This window comes from Marmota monax, unplaced genomic scaffold (genome assembly GCF_021218885.2).
Source record: "Marmota monax isolate L192 unplaced genomic scaffold, Marmota_monax_Labrador192_F-V1.1 WCK01_AAM20220418_F8-fsc00074, whole genome shotgun sequence".
Taxonomy (NCBI): domain Eukaryota; kingdom Metazoa; phylum Chordata; class Mammalia; order Rodentia; family Sciuridae; genus Marmota; species Marmota monax.
In genome coordinates, this window is record NW_026694232.1 from 1,721,491 (window position 1) to 1,745,138 (window position 23,648).

The 23,648-nt window shown below is 37.6% G+C and overlaps 1 protein-coding gene across 9 annotated transcripts in view; it reads left to right on the top strand.

Annotated features, from left to right (window-relative positions):
* Positions 1–23,648, top strand: part of Naaladl2 (N-acetylated alpha-linked acidic dipeptidase like 2) — a 1,254,678-nt gene that overhangs the window by 567,568 nt on the left and 663,462 nt on the right. For all 9 annotated transcript variants that reach the window (XM_058586183.1, XM_058586185.1, XM_058586184.1 and 6 more), the window contains one exon: positions 9,918–10,410. In XM_058586183.1, the coding sequence (XP_058442166.1) occupies positions 9,926–10,410 (485 nt within the window). In that variant the 5' untranslated portion in view covers positions 9,918–9,925. The remainder of the gene's footprint in view (positions 1–9,917; positions 10,411–23,648) is intronic.

The following is a 23,648-nucleotide window of genomic DNA, read 5'->3' on the forward strand; positions in this document are numbered from 1 at the left end:
ATCTGATAATCCTTGACAGTTGTTTTCTCCTCTAAAACCAGAAATGTTAATAGGTGAGGGTAGTTATGCTTATGAGTTTAAGGCCAGCCTAGGCAACTTAGTAAGAACCTGTCTCAAAATAAAAAGGGCTGGGGATGTAACTCAGTGGTAGTGTGCTCCTGGGTCCAATCCCCAGTATCAAATATAAACAAACAAACAAAAACAAACAATCCCAGAAATCTTGATTCTATTGCATATACCCTATCCAGCATTCAGTGAGTGACTTAGGTTCACTATCTAACTAATCCTAATGATGATCCTATAAAGTCCATGAGTTTGATATTGTTATCATGCCTATTACACAGACAAAGAGTTACAGAAAACTTAAGTCTTTTGTCTGGTGTCTTCTTTTTCTAACTTTCTCTCATTACCTCTGGCCCTGTGCTTCCTCCTCAGTCCTAGCATACCACTGTTTTCCAAGCAAGCCATTCTCATTTCTTCTGTTTGTAAATTTTCCCTTACCTCAATGCCTTCCTCTCACATTGCTCTTCTCCTGCCATAAACCACTAAAAGATCACTTTCTTAAAGAATCCTTTCTCATATTTTCTACCAGAATCAATCTCACCTAAATTACCCTGGCGCTGTGTATAATTTATTTGACTTCCTTTTTTGTTTATATATTTGACTCTGATTGTACTGTTCTCTACTTTGGGGATAGGTACCTATTTATCTTTGTCATTATGCTTTTACCAATACCTGATACACATCTTTGAGCCAACTCTGGGTTAGAATGAATCCCTGATTATAGGGTAGCCTATTGCCAGGTGTAGTGGTGCAAACCTATAATCCCAGAGGCTCAGGAGGCTGAGGCAGGAACAAGTTCAAAGTCAGCCTCTGAAATTTAGCAAGGTCCTAAGCAACTTAGTGAGACCCTGCCTCAAAATAATAAATAAATAAATAAAAATAAAAAGGGCTGGGGATGTTGCTCAGTGGTTAAGCCCCTGTGGGTTCAATCTCTAGTACAAAAATAAAATAAAATAAAATATAGGGTAGCATTTGAAAATTCTAGTCAGAAGTACAATTATTTCCTTTTGCAAAATTTAATAACTAGTTTTTGAACTTAGAAATTCAGAACATTTGAATTATATGGGACTCCATTTGCCAGAATTGGCACTATGTATAGCCATAATTCTGTACATAATGCCACTTTCTCTGATGAAGTCTTTGTTTCCATCTTTTACATTAGAGATCACTTGTCAATCACTAGCTGTAAGGCAATTAGATAATCAATTATCAGTTGAGCTCTGTTCTTTGTCCACCACAGTGGCATATGTTGAAAAATCATGAAATATAGTGAGGGACCTTAGAGTCCAGCTGGGGTGACAAATCTAATACTAAATATAATATCGGTATTATCAGAGAAAATTTAAGTATAAGTGCTCTTAATCTGCAACAATAATACACCAGTGGGTTATTGAATACAGACTTAAGACGACTTGCAGTTAATTAGCCCAGTTATCCTAATATCACTCTGTAAGATTCGGCAAACTGTCATCCAAAAATGTGTAAGGGAAAAATACCTCCATCTGCCACTCCTGTAGTAAGGTTATAAAATCAGACTCTCCTAGGCTGGCAAAAGGCTTCCCACTTTGGATTGTTGCCACACTGGATTTTTATTTAATATTCACAGAGCCAGGCTAATTCATGTCACTAATTCCTTGGGACATCTTAGTGCTCCCTTGTAGCTGTAAAAATGTCCACTCGTTTTAGTAGTTTGTGACTATGTAATGCATTATATTTTGCTTCTTATGTATTATTTTTTTGTTGTTGGTTTGTTTTATTTTGGTTTTGGGTCTGGTATTGGAACTCAGGGCCTCACACATGCTAAGCAAGAGCTCTACCACTGAACGACATCCCTAGCCCTTTTTAAATTTTATTTTGAGACAGGCACTTGCTAAATTATTATGCACATACATATTATGTCCAAGCTGGCCTCAAACTCAGCATCTTCCTTTTTTAGTCTGCAGAATAGCTGAGATTATGGGTGTATGCCACCATGCCTGGCTGTTTCTTTTTTTTTTTTTTTTTTTTTTTTTATGTTTTACATCACCACTTTTTATTTTTCTTCCATGAGTCAAAATAGCCACTTCAACAAACTATAAGTTAACTGTAATCTTTTTTTTTTTTTTTTTTTTTTTTTTAATTTTTTATTGTGGGTTGTTCAAAACATTACAAATTTCTTGACATATCATATTCCACACTTTGATTCTAGTGGGTTATGAACTCCCACCTTCACCCCATACACAGATTGCAGATTCACATCAGTTACACATCCATTGATTTACAAATTGCCATACTAGTGTCTGTTGTGCTCCGCTGCCTTTCCCATCATCCACCCTCCCCCCTCCCCACCTCTCCCCTCCCCTCCCCTCCTCTCTCTCTACCCCCTCCACTGTATAACCCTGAGGGTCTCCTTCCATTACCGTGCAATTTACCTTCTCTCTCCCTTTCCCTCCCACCTCTCATCCCTGTTAAATGTTAATCTTCTTCTCCTGTTCTTCGTCCCTACTCTGTTCTTAGTTACTTTCCTTATATCAAAGAAGACATTTGGCATTTGTTTTTTAGGGATTGGCTAGCTTCACTTAGCATAATCTGCTCTAATGCCATCCATTTCCCTGTAAATTCTATGATTTTGTCATTTTTTAATGCAGAGTAATACTCCATTGTGTATAAATGCCACATTTTTTTTATCCATTCGTCTATTGAAGGGCATCTAGGTTGGTTCCACAGTCTTGCTATTGTGAACTGTGCTGCTATGAACATGGATGTAGCAGTGTCCCTGTAGCATGCTCTTTTTAGGTCTTTAGGGAATAGACCAAGAAGGGGAATAGCTGGGTCAAATGGTGGCTCCATTCCCAGCTTTCCAAGAAATCTCCATACTGCTTTCCAAATTGGCTGCACCAATCTGCAGTCCCACCAGCAATGTACAAGTGTACCCTTTTCCCCACATCCTCGCCAGCACTTGTTGTTGTTTGACTTCCTAATGGCTGCCAATCTTACTGGAGTGAGATGGTATCTTAGGGTGGTTTTGATTTGCATTTCTCTGACAGCTAGAGATGTTGAGCATTTTTTCATGTACTTGTTGATTGACTGTATGTCCTCCTCTGTGAAGTGTCTGTTCAGGTCCTTGGCCCATTTGTTGATTGGGTTGTTTGTTCTCTTATTGTCTAATTTTTTGAGTTCTTTGTATACTCTGGATATTAGGGCTCTATCTGAAGTGTGAGGAGTAAAGATTTGTTCCCAGGATGTAGGCTCCCTATTTACCTCTCTTATTGTTTCTTTTGCTGAGAAAAAATTTCTTAGTTTGAGTAAGTCCCATTTGTTGATTCTAGTTATTAACTTTTGTGCTATGGGTGTCCTATTGAGGAATTTGGAGCCCGACCCCACCGACTGTAGATCGTAGCCAACTTTTTCTTCTATCAGACGGCGCGTCTCTGATTTGATATCAAGTTCCTTGATCCATTTTGAATTCACTTTTGTGCATGGCGAGAGAAAGGGATTCAGTTTCATTTTGTTGCATATGGATTTCCAGTTTTCCCAGCACCATTTGTTGAAGATGCTATCCTTCCTCCATTGCATGCTTTTAGCCCCTTTATCAAATATACGATAGTTGTAGTTTTGTGGATTGGTTTCTGTGTCCTCTATTCTGTACCATTGGTCCACACGCCTGTTTTGGTACCAGTACCATGCTGTTTTTGTTACTATTGCTCTGTAGTATAGTTTGAAGTCTGGTATCGCTATACCGCCTGATTCACACTTCTTGCTTAGCATTGTTTTTGGTATTCTGGGTCTTTTATTTTTCCATATGAATTTCATGATTGCTTTCTCTATTTCTACAAGAAATGCCATTGGGATTTTGATTGGCATTGCATTAAACCTATAGAGAACTTTTGGTAATATCGCCATTTTGATGATGTTAGTTCTGCCTATCCATGAACAGGGTATATTTTTCCATCTTCTAAGATCTTCTTCTATTTCTCTCTTTAGGGTTCTGTAGTTTTCATTGTATAAGTCTTTCACCTCTTTTGTTAGGTTGATTCCCAAGTATTTTATTTTTTTTGAAGATATTTTGAATGGAGTGGTTGTCCTCATTTCCATTTCAGAGGATTTGTCGCTGATATACAGGAATGCCTTTGATTTATGCGTGTTGATTTTAAATCCTGCCACTTTGCTGAATTCATTTATTAGCTCTAATAGTTTCTTTGTAGACCCTTTTGGGTCTGCTAGGTATAGAATCATGTCATCTGCAAATAGTGATAATTTAAGTTCTTCTTTTCCTATTTTGATGCCTTTAATTTCTTTTGTCTGTCTAATTGCTCTGGCCAGTGTTTCGAGAACTATGTTGAACAGAAGTGGAGAGAGAGGGCATCCCTGTCTTGTTCCAGATTTTAGAGGGAATGCCTTCAATTTTTCTCCATTCAGAATGATGCTAGCCTGAGGCTTAGCATAGATTGCTTTTACAATATTGAGGTATGTTCCTGTTATCCCTAGTTTTTCTAGAGTTTTGAACATAAAGGGATGCTGTACTTTGTCAAATGCTTTTTCCGCATCTATCGAGATGATCATATGATTCTTATTTTTAAGTCTATTGATGTGGTGAATAACATTTATTGATTTCCGTATATTGAACCATCCTTGCATCCCTGGGATGAATCCTACTTGATCATGGTGTACAATTTTTTTGATATGTTTTTGTATCCGATTCGCCAGAATTTTATTGAGGATTTTTGCATCTAGGTTCATTAGAGATATTGGTCTGTAGTTTTCTTTCTTTGAAGTGTCTTTGTCTGGTTTAGGTATCAGGGTGATGTTGGCCTCATAGAATGAATTTGGAAGTTCTCCCTCCTTTTCTATTTCCTGAAGTAGCTTGAAAAGTATTGGTATTAGTTCTTCTTTAAAGGTTTTGTAAAATTCTGCTGTATACCCATCCGGACCTGGGCTTTTCTTAGTTGGTAGTCTTTTTATGGTTTCTTCTATTTCCTCAATTGATATTGGTCTGTTTAGGTTTTCTATATCCTCCTGACTCAATCTGGGCAGATCATATGACTTAAGAAATTTATCTATGCCTTCACTATCTTCTAATTTATTGGAGTATAAGGATTCAAAATAGTTTTTGATTATCTTCTGTATTTCTGAAGTGTCTGTTGTGATATTGCCTTTTTCATCCTGTATGCTAATAATTTGAGTTCTCTCTCTTCTTCTCTTCGCTAGCATCGCTAAGGGTCTGTCGATTTTGTTTATTTTTTCAAAGAACCAACTTTTAGTTTTGTCAATTTTTTCAATTGTTTCTTTTGTTTCGATTTCATTAATTTCAGCTCTGATTTTAATTATTTCTTGCCTTCTACTTCTTTTGCTGTTGTTTTGCTCTTCTTTTTCAAGGATTTTGAGATGAAGTATGAGATCATTTATTTGTTGGTTTTTTCTTTTTTTAAGGAATGAACTCCAAGCAATGAATTTTCCTCTTAGAACTGCTTTCAATGTGTCCCATAGATTCCGATATGTTGTGTCTGTGTTTTCATTTATCTCTAAGAATTTTTTAATTTCCTCCTTGATGTCTTCTATAACCCATTGATCATTCAGTAACCTATTGTTCATTCTCCAGTTGATGTATGCTTTTTCCTTCCTTCTTTTATCGTTGATTTTCAGTTTCATTCCATTATGATCAGATAAGATGCATGGTATTATCTCTACTCCTTTATATTGTCTAAGAGTTGCCCTGTGACATAATATATGATCTATTTTTGAGAAGGATCCATGTGCTGCTGAGAAAAAAGTGTAACTGCTTGATGTTGGGTGGTATACTCTATATATGTCAATTAGGTCTAGGTTATTAATAGTGTTATTGAGTTCTATAGTTTCCTTATTCAACTTTTGTTTGGAAGATCTGTCCAGTGGCGAGAGAGGTGTGTTGAAGTCTCCCATGATTATGGTGTGGTGGTCTATTAGACTCTTGAACTTGAGAAGAGTTTGTTTGACGAACATAGCTGCACCATTGTTTGGGGCATAAATATTTATGATTGTTATGTCTTGTTAGTGTATGGTTCCCTTAAGCAGTATGTAGTGTCCTTCTTTATCTCTTTTGATTAACTTTGGCTTGAAATCTATTTTATTTGATATGAGTATGGACACGCCTGCTTGTTTCCGAAGTCCATATGAGTGATATGATTTTTCCCAACCTTTCACCTTCAGCCTATGTATGTCTTTTCCTATCAAATGCGTCTCCTGTAGGCAGCATATTGTTGGGTCTTGTTTTGTGATCCATTCTACTAGCCTGTGTCTCTTAATTGGTGAGTTTAAGCCATTAACATTTAGGGTTATTATTGAGATATGGGTTGTTCTTCCAGCCATATTTGTTTATTTCTGTTACTAAACATTGTTTGTTTTCCTCTTTGATTATTTCCCCCCCCCCTTTACTGTCCTACTTCCCACTGTTGGTTTTCATTGTTATTTTCCATTTCCTCTTCCTGTAATACTTTGGCGAGGATGTTTTGAAGAGATGGTTTTCTAGCTGCGAATTCTTTAAACTTTTGTTTATCGTGGAAGGTTTTAATTTCATTCTCCATCCTGAAGCTTAATTTCGCTGGATACACAATTCTTGGTTGGAACCCATTTTCTTTCAGTGTTTGAAATATGTTATTCCAGGATCTTCTAGCTTTCAGAGTCTGTGTTGAAAGATCAGCTGTTATCCTGATTGGCTTGCCCCTAAATGTAATCTGCTTCCTTTCTCTTGTAGCTTTTAAAATTCTCTCCTTATTCTGTATGTTGGGCATCTTCATTATAATGTGTCTAGGTGTGGATCTCTTATGATTTTGCACATTCGGCGTCCTGTAGGCTTCTAGGATTTGGGATTCTGTCTCATTCTTCAAGTCTGGGAAGTTTTCTTGTATTATTTCATTGAATAGACCGCTCATTCCTTTGGTTTGGAGCTCTGTACCTTCCTGTATCCCAATGACTCTTAAGTTTGGTCTCTTAATGTTATCCCATATTTCTTGGATGTTCTGCTCATGGTTTCTTAACAGTCTTGCTGAGCTGTCTATGTTCTTTTCCAGTTGAAATACTTTGTCTTCATTGTCTGATGTTCTATCTTCTAAGTGTTCTACTCTGTTGGTAGTATTCTCCATTGAGTTTTTAAGTTGGTTTATTGCTTCCTGCATTTCTAGGATTTCTGATTGCTTGTTTTTCATAACCTCTATCTCCCTGTATAGTTGATCCTTTGCTTCCTGGATTTGTTTGCGTAATTCGTTGTCGAAGTGATCTTTCATTGTCTGATTTTGCTGTTTAATGTCTTCCTTGATACTCCAGATCATCTGAAGCATGTATATCCTGAATTCTTTATCTGACATTCCATCTGCTGCAGCTGTTACCTCTTCTAAAGTTGCGTTGACCTGCATTGCTTGTGGTCCTTTCTTTCCTTGTCTTTCCATACTGCTTGCGTATCTTTCCTGCAGGTGCGGGCGGCGGCTCTGCTCTCTCCTTATTCCAATTGGGGTATCGTGGCTACCACGCCGGCAGGTCACTGGGCCTGTTCTGGGAGCTGGTGGCGGCTCTGTTCTGCCCCTACTCCAATTGGGGTGACGAGTGTACCACGCCGGCAGGCCACCGGGCCTGATCCGCCGGTCGGTTGCAGGTTTGCCTACCCTGCAGGCGCGGGTGGCAGCTCTACTCTGCCCCTACTCCAAATGGGGTGACGTGTCTGTCGTACCAGCAGGCCACTGGGCCTGTCCCGCTGGTCGGTCGCAGATCTGCCCACCTTTCGGGCACGGGTGGAGGCTCTGCTCTGCCCCTACTCCAATTGGGGTGTCGTGACTACCCCGCCTGCAGGACGCTGGGTCTGTTCCTGGCAAGGGAGGCGACTCTGCTCTGTCACTACTCCAATTAGGGTGGTGTTTGTACCACGCCGGCAGGCTCCTGGGCCTGATCCGCCGGTCTGTTGTAGGTCTGCCTACCTTGAAGGCGCGGGCGGCGGATCTGCCCTGCCCCTCCTACCACGCCTGCGGACCCCTGGGCCTGATCTGCAGGTTGATCACTGGTCTGCTCACCCTGCGGGCACGGGTGGCGGTTCCGCTCCACCCCCACTCCAATTGGGGTCACGTGACCACCACACCAGCAGGGCCTGATCCGGGCGTGGGAGAAGGATCTGCTCTGCCCCTACTCCAGTTGGGGTGATGTGTGTACCACACTGGCAGGCCACTGGGCCTGACCCGCCAGGCTGTCACAGGTCTGTTTACCTTGCAAGCGCGAAGGGCGACTCTGCCCTGCCCCTCCTACCACGCCCATGTACTACTGGGTCGTGGGTCTGCCCACCTGGAGGGTGTGGGTGGCGGCTCCGCTCCGCCCCCTCTCCAATTGGGGTCACGCGGTCACCACGCTGGCGAGCCGCTGGGCCTGCTCCGGGGGCTGGCGGCGGCCCGGCTCCTTCCCTCTGGCTCGAGGACAAATTGAGGAGACTCGGGTGACTGAGCCTCACCCCCCTTACCAGGAGACCAACTGCTTATGTCACCGCTGGTATTGATGAAGATCTCTCCTCCACCGCTTTCTGCTGACATCAGATCTCTGCCATGTTGGTATCCTATGCGAATGGCAGCATTTCGTTCCCCTTGCCGGGCAACCCAAGCAACGGGTGAGTCCTGACCAGCCCTCAGCAGGACCCGGACCGAGACACAGTTTCCGCGGGCTCCTAGCCCCGGTCCAGGGAAGTTCCGGGAGCCGGAACTCGGCCACTCCGTGCTCGGTGTAAGCTCCTATAATTGTAAGCTCCAAGAAGCAGCCCCCGCGGGCTCAGTTCCGGGAGCCGGAATTCGGCTTCTTGGTGCTTGGTGTATGCTCTGATAGTAGCAGGGTCCAAGAAGCAGCCTCCGCGGGCTCCGCAGCCCTGAGCCAGGGCGGTTCCGGGACGGTTCCGGGAGCCGGAACTCAGCCGCTCTGTGCTCGGTGTAAGCTCCTATAAGTGTAGGCTCCAAGAAGCAGTCCCCGCGGGCTCAGTTCCGGGAGCCGGAATTCGGCTTCTTGGTGCTTGGTATTTGCTCTGATAGTAGCAGGGTCCAAGAAGCAGCCTCCGCAGGCTCCGCAGCCCTGAGCCAGGGCGGTTCCAGGACGGTTCCGGGAGCCGGAACTCGGCCGCCCCGCGCTCCGTGTTCACTCCGATAAGATCAGATTCTAAGAAGCACCCAGGCGCTGAACCCTAGCAATCTGTCTGCGAGCCACAGGCGAATTGTAGCCTGAAATTACCTGTTCTATGGCTGAATGAGCTGCGGTCAGTCAAAAACAGGTGTGGTGACGTCAGTTTACCAACATGGTGGCTGCTGGCCTCCTCTGTGGTCTGACCAGTGTGGAGAACCGAGATGGACCGCTTCCTTCCCCCGTCTCGAACCCAGAATTCAGCCCTGAGTGCGGTGCTTGCGCGTCTGGCAGAAACTGCAGCACTGTAACCCTGCGTCTCTATCCCAGCGCGCGTTGCAGACTCTAGCCGCGGGGCGATTTGCTGAATAAGCAGTGTTACCCTCCGTGCGACAAACCTCTCGCGTTTGAGTCCCCTTAGCCGATCCTCGTGCGATGGAAATCCTTCCTCTAGGTTCCGGCGCACCCCACTATTGCTGGAAATTCCTAACAAGATATCCTTTAGCCGTCCTGACTTGTCATACTCCCACACAGTGAAGCAGCACACGGGGGTAATGCACTCCCCTCGCCGCCATCTTCTCCCTCCAGAAAACTGAAATTAAATATGAATTTCTATAAGGAAAATTTTTCCCTTCTATTATGGTCACTAAAATTTTGTGGATACCAATAAGGTTTATTGAGTTTCTTCTTTTTTTTCCACCTTGTAAATGTTTTAAAAATTGTTTTATTATTTTAAGAAAATATATTTCTTATTTTCACAGATAAAAAGATGGCATATCAAAAGGTCAATGCAGATCAAAGAGCTTCAGGACACTCACAGTACTTAGACAATGATGACCTTCAAGCCACTGCCCTTGATTTAGAGTGGGACATGGAGAAGGAACTGGAAGAACCTGGTTTTGACCAGTTTCAGCTAGATACTGCAGAGAATCAGAACCTTGGGCACTCAGAAACTGCGGACCTCAATCTTGATTCCATTCAACCAGCAACTTCACCCAAAGGAAGGTTCCAGAGACTTCAGGAAGAATCTGACTATGTTGCCCATTATGGAAGATCTGCACCAAAGAGCAACCGCTGCCACATTTTAAAAATACTTTGCACAGCCACCATATTATTTATTTTTGGAATTTTGATAGGTTATTATGCACATACAAATTGCCCTTCAGATGCCACAACCTCAGGAACAATCGATCCTCAGTTATACCAAGAGATTCTCAAGACAATCCAAGCAGAAGATATTAAGAAGTCTTTCAGGTAGGTGTAAAAGAAATGGATTTTGGTGGGATGCAATTCCAGGGAAAGATGTCCCACAGGGGATATTGCATTGGCAATCTTGCCATGATTTAAGTCAGTTTTACAAACTAAGAAACATAATTTGTTAGCATATCCAGAAAAGAAACTTTGTTGAGGGTGACCCATTTTCAGATTTATGGTACTGTAATACAAATTTATGATGCTGTTTCATGAATTGATAATAAGGATCATAATTACCATGGGGACTAAAAGACTCTAGCCAAAGCATTTTTTTCTCTTTTGGGAAGCCCAGTTAGGCCAAGTTGGGAAGCAAATATTATCAGATATAATAGCAATAAAACTAGGCCATTAGACATGTGATTGAAATTTTTAATGAATCAGAAAAAAAGAAATCTGAATTATGGGCTGAAGTAAGTATTTTCACTTATCAATGTGCAGTGATAGTGTTCAGTCTCTTGTGTTCCTGAATTTTCCAATGAACAGAACACTTTCTATTTAAACATTCTATGTTCCATACAGACAGTTCTAAAAATCTTATCTCTCTATTTAAGGTGACCACTCTAGCCAAAATGTGTTGATTTTAAATAAGAAATTATTGTTATTCATTCCTTAAATTTCAGTTCTTGGGAAAAGCTTTACTGATATCATAAAACTTGTGGATAACTTGAAAATGCCTGTTATATTATTATATCAAGTTGTAAAGGACTTCCTAGTTTATGTATTTAGTGAAATGAGGTACTAGAATAGGAAAACTGGATATAACCTTCTACATACATTTTCCATATTTTCAGTAAAAGGACTGTCCTGGGTGAATCATCTATATTATTTGTAGACAAGTAGAATAGAGAGATACTAATTCCCCAGAATATTTTTTTTTCTGGTTTACATTGATTTATTATAGCCAAGATGCTGGCAGGTGTGCATTTTTGGGAATCTTGTCCACTGAAGATGCATTGTTTAATTCATGTACTGAAGTATCAGGGTTATTGATGTCGATGAATTCTAATCTTCTACCTGAAAATAATGTGTGACTGGTGAGAGAGAATGTGTTTCCTACATACTTCTATGTCTCCTATTCTCTGTTGCTTAAGCATCATTAGAAATATAATATGCAACCAATCCACAAAACTACAACTATCTTATATTTGATAAAGGGGCTAAAAGCATGCAATGGAGGAAGGATAGCATCTTCAACAAATGGTGCTGGGAAAACTGGAAATCCATATGCAACAAAATGAAACTGAATCCCTTTCTCTCGCCATGCACAAAAGTTAATTCAAAATGGATCAAGGAGCTTGATATCAAATCAGAGACACGCCGTCTGATGGAAGAAAAAGTTGGCTACGATCTACATACTGTGGGGTCGGGCTCCAAATTCCTCAATAGGACACCCATAGCACAAAAGTTAATAACTAGAATCAACAAATGGGACTTACTCAAACTAAAAAGTTTTTTCTCAGCAAAAGAAACAATAAGAGAGGTAAATAGGGAGCCTACATCCTGGGAACAAATCTTTACTCCTCACACTTCAGATAGAGCCCTAATATCCAGAGTATACAAAGAACTCAAAAAATTAGACAATAAGATAACAAATAATCCAATCAACAAATGGGCCAAGGACCTGAACAGACACTTCTCAGAGGAGGACATACAATCAATCAACAAGTACATGAAAAAATGCTCACCATCTCTAGCAGTCAGAGAAATGCAAATCAAAACCACCCTAAGATACCATCTCACTCCAGTAAGATTGGCAGCCATTATGAAGTCAAACAACAACAAGTGCTGGCTAGGTTGTGGGGAAAAGGGTACACTTGTACATTGCTGGTGGGACTGCAAATTGGTGCAGCCAATTTGGAAAGCAGTATGGAGATTTCTTGGAAAGCTGGGAATGGAACCACCATTTGACCCAGCTATTCCCCTTCTCGGTCTATTCCCTAAAGACCTAAAAAGAGCATGCTACAGGGACACTGCTACATCGATGTTCATAGCAGCACAATTCACAATAGCAAGACTGTGGAACCAACCTAGATGCCCTTCAATAGACAAATGGATAAAAAAAATGTGGCATTTATACACAATGGAGTATTACTCTGCATTAAAAAATGACAAAATCATAGAATTTGCAGGGAAATGGATGGCATTAGAGCAGATTATGCTAAGTGAAGCTAGCCAATCCCTAAAAAACAAATGCCAAATGTCTTCTTTGATATAAGGAGAGTAACTAAGAACAGAGTAGGGACGAAGAGCATGAGAAGAAGATTAACATTAAACAGGGATGAGAGGTGGGAGGGAAAGGGAGAGAGAAGGGTAATTGCATGGAAATGGAAGGAAACCCTCAGGGTTATACAAAAGTACATACAAGAGGAAGTGAGGGGAAAGGGAAAAATAATACAAGGGAGAGAAATGAATGACAGTAGAGGGGGTAGAGAGAGAAGATGGGAGGGGAGGGGGGATAGTAGAGGATAGGAAAGGCAGCAGAATACAACAGACACTAGTATGGCAACATGTAAATCAATGGATGTGTAACTGATGTGATTCTGCAATCTGTATACGGGGTAAAAATGGGAGTTCATAACCCACTTGAATCAAAGTGTGAAATATGATATATCAAGAACTATGTAATGTTTTGAACAACCAACAATAAAAAATTAAAAAAAAGAAATATAATATGCAGATAATAATATTTTCCCTGTTATTCCACAACATGAAATTGTTTATATTGGATTGAGTCAAAAGATATCCCATTGCCATATAATGAATTTATTGTTATCAGTCATGATTCAACCATCATAACAGAAAACTCCTTGAATATTTTAAGTAAAGGATATTTAAAGTATGGATATAATTCCATCACTGATGAAAAATGAAACATAGCACACGGAATACTGAAACAGCCCAGAAATGAAGCCATTTTTAAACCAAGGCTGGAGGAACTGGTAGAGCTGGCACTTCCTTCATATACTAGTATAGGGGATATATAACCTCAGGTAGAGACAATACTAAGGAAAGAAGTCAAGAAAAGCCATGGCTTATCCTTTCCTTTTGCTGCTCAGGGTCTTAGCAGTTGTCCCATTGACTGATTGGAGCAGGAGGCTGACTCAGAGCCATCCTATAGAGATAATCCCCCTGGGATACAGGCTGGACAGGGGAAGGGCAACGGGTCTTTCGCAAATAGATCTCAGTGTTTCAAGGATGTTATTAAAAAAAAAAAAACATGCAAAGAAAGCATAAGAAACTTATAAAATTGTGTTTACCTTAACTTCAGCATGGATACCCATTCTATATTACAAAAGTGTTCCTTGGAAAAGGATCCATGGGATTAATTTATTTTTAATAGTAAGAATAATTACATTTTTCCTTAGTCACTTTTTAGTTTACATTTGTAGGCTAAATGATCTTATAATTCAGCCTACTTCCCTCTTTTTTTGGCTTTTCTTAAGTTTAAAGTCAAATCTATAGTTTTAAGTCCATGATGAAATTAATGGCATGCCTTTTGTTTACCAAGTAGGCTACATATCCCCCACCCACCCAACTTGGCTTTCTTTGTCTTGTTTGTTTTAATTTTTGAGGCATTGTAAACATATTTAATAGCTCAATTACATCTTCTTTGCAAATGAGTAGCTAATTTTAAAATTTAAAATATATGATTAAATAGAAATATTTATTATTTTTCTCAGAGTGGAAGTTGAAGAAGAGTAATGTTTATATTCCCATATTACACAATGAAATCAACCAAATGAAATATGTTTTAAAACTAGCTACAGATATATGACCAAAGAATTTATTGTCCCAGATAATATTTCATGGTTGGACACAGATTCAATATTTTCTCCATCAAATAGTCATAGTTTTTTTTCTTTTTAACATAACAGACTTTTTCTATAAACCTTAATATTTTCATTACAAATATGTTTACAATGACTTTCTCAGAGTAACATCTCCTCAAAGATAACTTTTCCCTCGAAAACCCTTCTAACTACATGCCTTATGATGAGTACCTGTGTTTATAAGTAGTCTTAGCCTTAACTCTGGACACTATAGATTCCTGCTGTTATTTTCCACCATCCTGTGATAAATCTTGCATTCCTCTTGGCTTAATATTTTGGGAAGGAATTTCTATCTCTCCTATTGGTTATTCATTCCTGTTCAACCTCTAAAGGTATGTTGGATCTTGTGCAATATTCTAACAATTTTGCAATATAAAATATTATATTGTAGATTCCATGAGAAAATGGATCAAGCTTGTTTTGTGCATTATCAGACCCCATATTCTGTCAGACAATTGATTAAGTAGTTTTTAAGGGGGGAAATAGTACAAACATATCTGTGTTTAATTTTTCAATTATATTATGTAATTTGAAAAACTGCCTTACTATTTGGATTTTTAGATTATGATTATATTCAGATATTACACAATGAATATAATATTTATTTACATTTTATTATATTTTAAATTATATTATAATTACACAGAGAAAATGCTGTTATAATTTTTTAAACTAATAAATCCTATCAAAACCAGATATTATCAAAATGTTAAAATGTCCCCGTTATTGTCTCACTTCTAGCTGAGGCATGAGGACAATCAATATTACATTTCTAAGAACAGTATGGAGAACTTGAAAAAAAAAAGATAGCATAAACCCATAGATGATCTGCCTTTTGCAGCTTATGAGAGTTTGCATAAACTAAGTCGTAGGAGAGTAGAGAAGGAGAAAAGAGTTTTGGAGAGAACTGTTGGGGTGCTGTAGGTCCCCATCTGTTCTCAAGAAGGTAACCTCAAATCTGGTAGAAAAAGAGTTCAACAAAACTATGTGGAAGAATGTATCTTGTCTCATTCAGGGTATAACTCCCACCTGAGAAATCTAAGTGGTAAAAGAAGGACTGGTTAGTTGCTGCTAAAAATGCAAAAGAAGAGAAAAACAAGCATTCAGAGGGGAGAGCTAGAGTTATTTTTAGATGTCTGGGTGACTGGGCATTGTGGAAAGTGTAAGCTAGGAACTGAAGGAGTGTATTGCTCATGTTAAAGAAAGGTGAGAGGATTCCACTTGTACAATGAATGAGTCTCCAAAGAACCTAAAAGTCATGCACAAGAGAAAAGCTTAGCTGAGAACTCCCACTACAATCAGAGAAATACCACACTAGCTCTGGGAGTATTGGTTAAGAAGGAGCAGAAACTTGGGCGGGGATATGACTTGGTGGTACAGCACATGCTTAGCATGTAAAGGGACTTGGGTTTGATGGACACCACAAAAAAACAAACAGAACAGAATCTTCCAGAAACTTTGGCTCCCCGTTACCTATTCTCTTTTGTTCTGTTTCAACCCTGGAGGTTTCAGAAATTCTTAGGGAAGAAGTATAAAAACAGCACTTAGAGAACCCTGACAGTTCTCTCCAAATCCTTTTCTTCTCCATTCTTCTATGACAGCTAATCCAAACTCTCATATGATATAAGTGGGAGATGGTATCTGGGCTTATAGTATCTTTTTTTTTTTTTTTGAGTTCTCCATACTGGTCTTAGAAATGTGCTATAAATTATCTTCATATCTCAGCTGGAAGTGAGACTTTGATGGTGATACTTTAACATTTTTATAGTATCTGGTTTTGATAGGAGTTGTCACATTTTAAAATCAAAAGTTGTCACCTTTTAAAAGCATGGAAGAAGCTGACTACTGTTCTATCCTTGACTCCAGGGTTTACAATCAGGAGATAGCCAAAAGCAGAGGCACATTCAACATTTACTACTAAATGATACTAAACATTTGAATTGCTCACTAGTATATCATTCAACAGTAAGCATAATTGCTAGAGCTTTTATTCGGGAATAGGGAAAAAGAAAACAGAAGCAAAAATAAATAATAACTAGCTTCAACGAATAAATAAAAATGTGGAATGTTTACTCAATGTAGAGGTCTTTGTATGATTATTTAGTACTTTACAAAATAACGTTTGAATAATGTGTTGAGTCAAAGAGAATCTTTGAGAGATGTACTTACTGAATGCATATACAAATAATAAAGTCTACGTGATTGATTCTCCTTTCTCAACTACTTGGTATCATGTGGACCAAATTAAAGAAAATTAGGTAGAGTTTTAGTTACATTTGATGACATTTGTTGATATGGTCAAAATTAGCACATATGAAGACCATGTTAGCATTATGTTTGTGTTTGTAGATGTGTATATGTGTGCATGTGTGTATCGTTCAATCTTCTAATAAGATTCGCAGGGTCTCCTATGCTTCACTTTTTGCTATTTGGGAAATGCACTCATCCCTTTAAAGTTGCTCCTTTTTTTCTTCTATACATCTTTTGAGTAGGTGGATGTTTATTCAGATACATATCATATATATTCAGATGTATCAGACTCAAAATAGGTCATTAAAATTTGCTTTGATGTTTGCTTTTGAAGCAGTGACTATTGGGAAAATGGTAATTTATTGTAAGGATCAAAACAGTGGGCTGGCTTCACACATCAGTCTATGAATAAGAATTATTCATTTGATCAGATCCTATTGTTGCAGAATCAGGATCTAATCCACTCCAGGGACCTCAGTAGGCACAGTTCTCTGATTTCACTGAAGTGTTGACCATCAAAGCAGGTGAACTCCCTATCTGCATGAGTTTTTCTTTGTATTCTTGCATTTTTATCCAATACTAGCTGCTGTGTTCTCAGCACAGTATTCCTCTATTCCTCTTTTCTAGAATGAAACATTATACTTTTTGGGGCCAGAGACATTTGTGACTCTGTTTGAAGTGTTTATCTCTAGTCTAATCTGCTTCAGCCAGTTGAGATTCTGGTAACCTAGTGCATTTATCTGGGAATATCAAGGGAGCTCATTAACAGAAGGAACTTGAATATGACAGATACAATGTATTACTATGCAATATGTAATATGTTATATTTTTTAAATGAAATATATACATACAGACATATTAAAGACATAAAAATACTGCTGAACAAAACTTTGAAATTAGTTAGAAAATAGAATATTGTAATAATAAATTGTTTACATTGAAAAGGCCAATGAGGCTAAGTATATTTTTTAATACAGGAGTTTGTTTTTTCACAGCTGTATATGCTGTGAAATGATAAAAATGAAAAACAGAAAATGTGTTGTATCCTAATTATGGCTACTGTATTTTTTAATGAAAGATTATTATTATTATTATTATTATTATTATTATCATCATCATCAGTGGTGCTAGGGATTGAACCCAGGGCCTTGTGCATGCAAGGCAAGCACTCTACTGAGATATATCCCCAGCCCAGCATTATTTTTTCTTAACTAACACTTTTTAATAAGAAAGTAAAAAAAAAACCTATAATTCTATCACTTTTATAAAAATCATTGTTATTTCTATTTTTACCTATCAATCAAAAAATTGTACTGTGTTATATATTTGTTTTTGACAAGTTTTTTTAGAATTTTAGTTCCTTCAAACATGGTTAGAACCATTTAAGGCCAATACACACAAATTTAAATCATTACACTAAAAATTTATTGGTATTCAATTATATAAATGTCATATAATTTATTTAATCTCTTTCTTATAAGAGAGTATTGGGGTTGTCTCTATAAATATTCTTTGGCCTAAATCTTTGTGTGCTTTTAAAATTATTTCCTTCTGATAAATTCTTGAAAACAAATCACAGCTTCAGAGGGCTTAAATTGATTTTAATTGTTTGCCTCATGTTACAAAATTACCTTGCAGAGACATCAGCTTTCTAGGTCCTATTATTGTTTATTTTTGAAAGGACCAAAACAAAGTCAATATTTTCATATGTTAATTGACTCTGGCTGAAGTTTTGCATATGTAAATTACTTTTTAAGAAATTTCTCCCCATGACTTCTATAGTTTTTTTCCCCATGGCCTTTATAGGTTCAGAAACTAAAATATTGTAATACCCATCCTCCTGGATTTTATTTAGTGCATCCATTTTATTTTTAAAATTTATTTGTTAACAAATAAAAGAACAACAAAGTCTCTAAGTAAGATTTGTCTTTTAAAATAATGTCTACATCATTTGAACAGAGGCGATATTTTAAATTGTTACCTGACTTGGTAAAGTTAATTAAGCGGGGATGTGTTAAATTGTGAAATTATCTTTGTGAACATAAGTAAAATACCATATATTTTTAGCTGAGGATTAATTCTCCAAAAGCTAGGGAAATGTTACAAATTTCCTCAATAATATGCTAACCAGTGAGACCTTGTCTGGAAACCTAGTTCTCAGGGTGTTTCAGATCGAGGCATAATTTATTAATTATTTAATTTAATATGATAAATATAAACAGATTTTCAAATCTTGTTTGTGTTCTCTGCTTCTGTAATGTACTTTTAAAATCACCTTCTTTTGTGATTCTTTTTCTTCTTTCTAATTACTTTCATCCTCCTTAATTATCATCTTCCTCCTTTTCTTTTGGCTGCTAGAAAGTATATTTAGTTATCTTGCATATGAGTGTTATGTTTCATAGTATCAGTTCAACATTACTGATAACTCATTTCATTAAGTTAGGTTGCTTTTACAAAACATCAAAATAACAACAACAAAAATTGACAAATAGGCAAATGAACTGACATTTCTCAAAATAAGTATGAAGCAAAATAAGTGTTAAACAAAATAAGGTGGTGCATGCCCTCAATCCCAGTGGCTAAGGAGGCTGAAGCAGGAGGATCACGAGTTCAAAGCCAGCCTCATTAACTTAGCAAAACTCTTGTTTCTCAAAATTTAAAAATAAAAATGGCTAGGGATGTGGCTCCAGTGGTTAAGCACCCCTGGTGAGCACCTTGGTACCCACCCCCCAAAAAGAAGAAGATTAGGAATGGAACCACCATATAATGCAGCTATACAACTCCTTGGTATTTATCCAAAAGAATTAAAGTCAGCATACTTTAGTGATACATGCATAGACCTATGTTTATATTGAACTGTCAAGTTATATTTTTGATATAATAGCCAGGTTATGGAAATAGTCTACATATTGGTCAATACCTGAATGGATAAAACATATGGTATATATAGTGGAGTTTTGTTTAGCCATAAAGGAAACAAATATAATTGCATAATTTTCAAGAGAATAGATGGAAATGGAGAGTATAATGTTAAGCAAAATAAGTCAGACTCAAAATGAAGGATTTTATGTTTTCTTTCATATGTGGAAGCCAGAAGGAATAAAGAAAAAAAAATCTCATGAAAATAGAAGGATAACAGTAGGGTAGGGAAAGGGACCATGAGGAGGGAGGAGGGAATGCAAAGTGATATGCTAGTGAATGAAAGTGATCCAATTATTTTATGTACATGTACAAATATGCCCCAATGAATCCAACTATTATATGTAATTATTATATACCAATAAATTATTTTTAAAAAAGGAAAGGCAAATTTACTGCATACCTACTGTTACTTCTTCTTCTGTGCATGTAAGTCATTAGTACTCTTTACTGTTGTATCAGACTATCTAAGAATCCTCAAACCACACACTTAACAGCCCTTATCAATTAATCAGAAGTGCATAAGATTTGCTATTCTTATACCATAGTGTCCCTACACTAGATCACACGATAAGAATTAGATTCACTTAAATTGTAGGGTGAATTTCACCCTCTAGAAAGATAAATTCCACACTTGACCAGGACAGACAGATGCTGTAAGAACCAGACTTATGGGTGTCCTTTTCATTCCAAGGCATCCAAAATCTTAAAACCCAGGTTTTTAGCAGCTACTATATTTTTATGGTCTTTCCTGTACAAATTTGATCACTGAAATGAGGAAAACTTGGTTCATGCTATCTAGAAATAAAATGTATGATTTACCTTTTCGTACACATTTTTGCTTATCTCCCCATCCAGAGGCACAAGAAAGTGAAGAGCTGCATCACTTTTTTGTCCATTTATTGTAACCCAGAACCTAGATTAGTTTATTTATTGTAGTATTTTTATCTTCCCTGCATTCACACAACCCCCTCCTTTCTTACATTACTTGGGTTCTATACCACCTGCCCACCACTATGCTTCTTTCCCCAAGGAATGTTCAGTTCATCTAGTCTCCTGGTCAGGAAAGCTGACAACTGCACATTCCTTCTATTCCTAAATGAAGGATGCAAAAGAGTTCTTGGAGACACACACTGTGTTTATGGTTATCAGAGAGCTAAAAATGCTCTCTTAGTGGTTTGTCCTTCCTCAGACCTCATAGGGATCTATTTATAGCTGTTATGCTTTTATACAAATGCAAAGCTTTGCTCATATTTGATGATAGTGATACTATAAGCAACTGTTTTGCTCTAGTCTGCAGCTTTATTTTCCAACTATTTTTGGTTCCTCTCCATCTTCTTTCTTTCTACCCTCAATGTTATTTTATTTCCTCTCCAATTTCAGTATTAAAGGGGATGAGAATAGCAAGATTGGGGAGAAATGAAGAAGCCAATAAAGCAACTGATACTTTAATTGAAGAAAACCATGTAAATGTATAACAAAAGACTCATAATTCAATTTATGCATATGATAACAAAATGATTTTAACAGTAATAGAGTGATGGTTCCTAAAGGAAGTAATTAGCTATTCTATTATTGATCTCTCCAGATAAGAAATGTGCATTGTCTTAAATTTAATCACAAAAGGAATACATAGGATAAGATTTATTTAATTATGCATAGTATTTCATTGCTCTGAACTTTAGATAAGGCAATTGCTTAACTCAGTGCTTCTCAATGTTGTGCAGAATGACATTAATTCTCTTAACTAACTGGATCCAACTCAGCCATGAAAGTCTAAGCTCCACACAATTCTTAGGCATTTGAGAGCCCACCAATCAGATGAATGAGGATTGTTGACAGAGGGGATTTTGCCTGCAATGACCTTCTCTATCTGCATTTGTTCAAATACTGGCTTCCTTGGAGATATGGCTCAGGTGCCAGGTCCTTTGTGGAATTCTTACTAGTCTCCCAAGTTGAGGTTTTTCTCTGTCTTTATCCTGGCAGCTTAAATACATCATTTTCTCTATTTTTGTTGATTTCAATCACTTTATACTTTTTCTGTGGAGAAAGAGCTGTGGGTCTAGCACAATATGAGAGTCATAGTATACAGGAATGCAGAAGTGCTTACTTCAAGAGAGAATGAACCGGGAACACAATGATCTTGACAAGGCTTCACTTCCCTGTGAGCTATCTTTTATTTATTTGTTGGAAAACTTAAGAATGTATACAGCTGGTAACTCACGTATCTTATTGAAGTTTTAAATTAAAGCCCTGTATGTACAAAAAAAAAAAACCTTTGATTTTTAATCACATTTTATCTACATTCTTATAGTATGTCCTAAAGTGTTGGTTTTGAAATAGAGGATTTTCTTTGTTCTCATGTAAATATGTGCTGAAAGACTACTCTATTTCAGGTACTCTGGTGGTTACTCTAAGCTTTTCATAAAATTCTGTTTAATCTTGAAAGCATTCCTTTTCTATAACAAAGAAGCAAAAGGAAAATACACTCACAAAAAAATGATGATTGCATGATCAGAGGTTGCAAGGAGACACAAAGTAGATCCCTTCATACGTTATTTCAGTGTCCAGCAGTTTCTGAGAGGTGTTGAGACAACACCTTTCCTTCTCTGTGGTTAAGATCAATGAGCTCTCTCTCTCTTCTCAACTGCATCCCACCTCCTGCTCCCTCTCTCTCTCTCGTACACACGAACACACAAATTATTTTATTCAGTAAATTGCATATTGGGATTAAGTTACATACTTTCCTAGTAAGCGAATTTCCTCTTCTCACCCCTTTTCAACCAATATGTGTGATGTATATCAAGATTATAGATTATTAAGTTTTAAAATTAGGAAATGTGTTTTTTTTGTCATTTGATTTTTGTTGTATCCTTAATTAGAGGCATATATTTATAAAATTGCAATGACTGTGTTCTATTATCTGTGAAACATTTCTGTCAGATGCATCATCATCATCTGTCAGAACAGGTTGTCTATGCTGCATATTGATCAACCTTAGGGCTAGCCACATTTTTCTAATACCTTTTTTCCTGCATTGACTATGATAAACTTTTCCTTCCCTTCACTTTTTGACCTTATTCATTCCAAAAAAGGAACAAGACCAATCAGATATAGTACAAGGAAATAGCAAACCTTTTTCTTTGACGATGAAGTGTGTCAGTTTCCTGCGGATTCACTTGACTTCCCAACACTGTTGCTATAGAAAAGTTGGTAATGATCACATTTAGTAGAGTGAAGTATAACTTAAACATGGGAAGGGAGAGGACTGATCATATGCTTCTATCTTCCGTGTTTCTCTTTAATGTCAAAAAAATCAAGATTCAAATGGCAGACATGGTCCTTTGAGACTTTGCAATTTGAAAGTCTCAAACCATACTTTGAAAATTAAGCAAGATATTTGAAAATTTCCACTAAAAATATTAATTCTCTAATTACATAAGGGTGGTTTATAGGGGGCATTAATAGTAAAATATAGTTTTAAATGAATTATTTATATAAAGTCTATCAAATCAAATTAAGTGCTATATCATATCATTAATAATTCCAAATGGATATTTCTAGCTGATGGGAGAGAGAGTAAAGTTGGTAGGTAATTCAAGTGCTGAAAATCTCTGCTCCACTACTCCCATCCTATGACACTATTCCAGAATGAATACATGATTTTACTTTCCAAATTGTAGGTGATAGTACAACCATATTGTTATGGCCAATTTTATGAATAAAAGTGGCTCGGTCACAGTACCTAGATGTTTGATCAAATATTATACTACATGTTTCTGTTAAGGCATTTTAATGAGATTAACATATAAATCAGTAGATGTTGAATAAAGCAGATAATGTGGGGAAATCTCATACAATAAATGGAAAAATTGACCTCTCATCAAGAGGAGATTCCACTCACACACTGCCTTTGGACTTCAACTGTCACTCTTCCCTGAATCTCCAATCTGCCAGCTTAACTTGCAGGATTTGGACTTGTCAAGTATTCACAATTTTGTGAGTCAACTCCTTAAATTAAATCTCAATCTCTCTCTCTCTCTGCCCCCATCCAACCTCAATATACCTACCATACACACACACACACCATACATGCTGTTGATTCTGTTCCTCTGCAGAATCCCAACTAATATATACAGATGTAGGAACTTAAGTAAACCAATATAAATTGGTTGGATTTTTGAAATTCCTAAATAATTCTAGAATAGCTTAAGTAGTCAGTTAGTACTAATCTGTTAA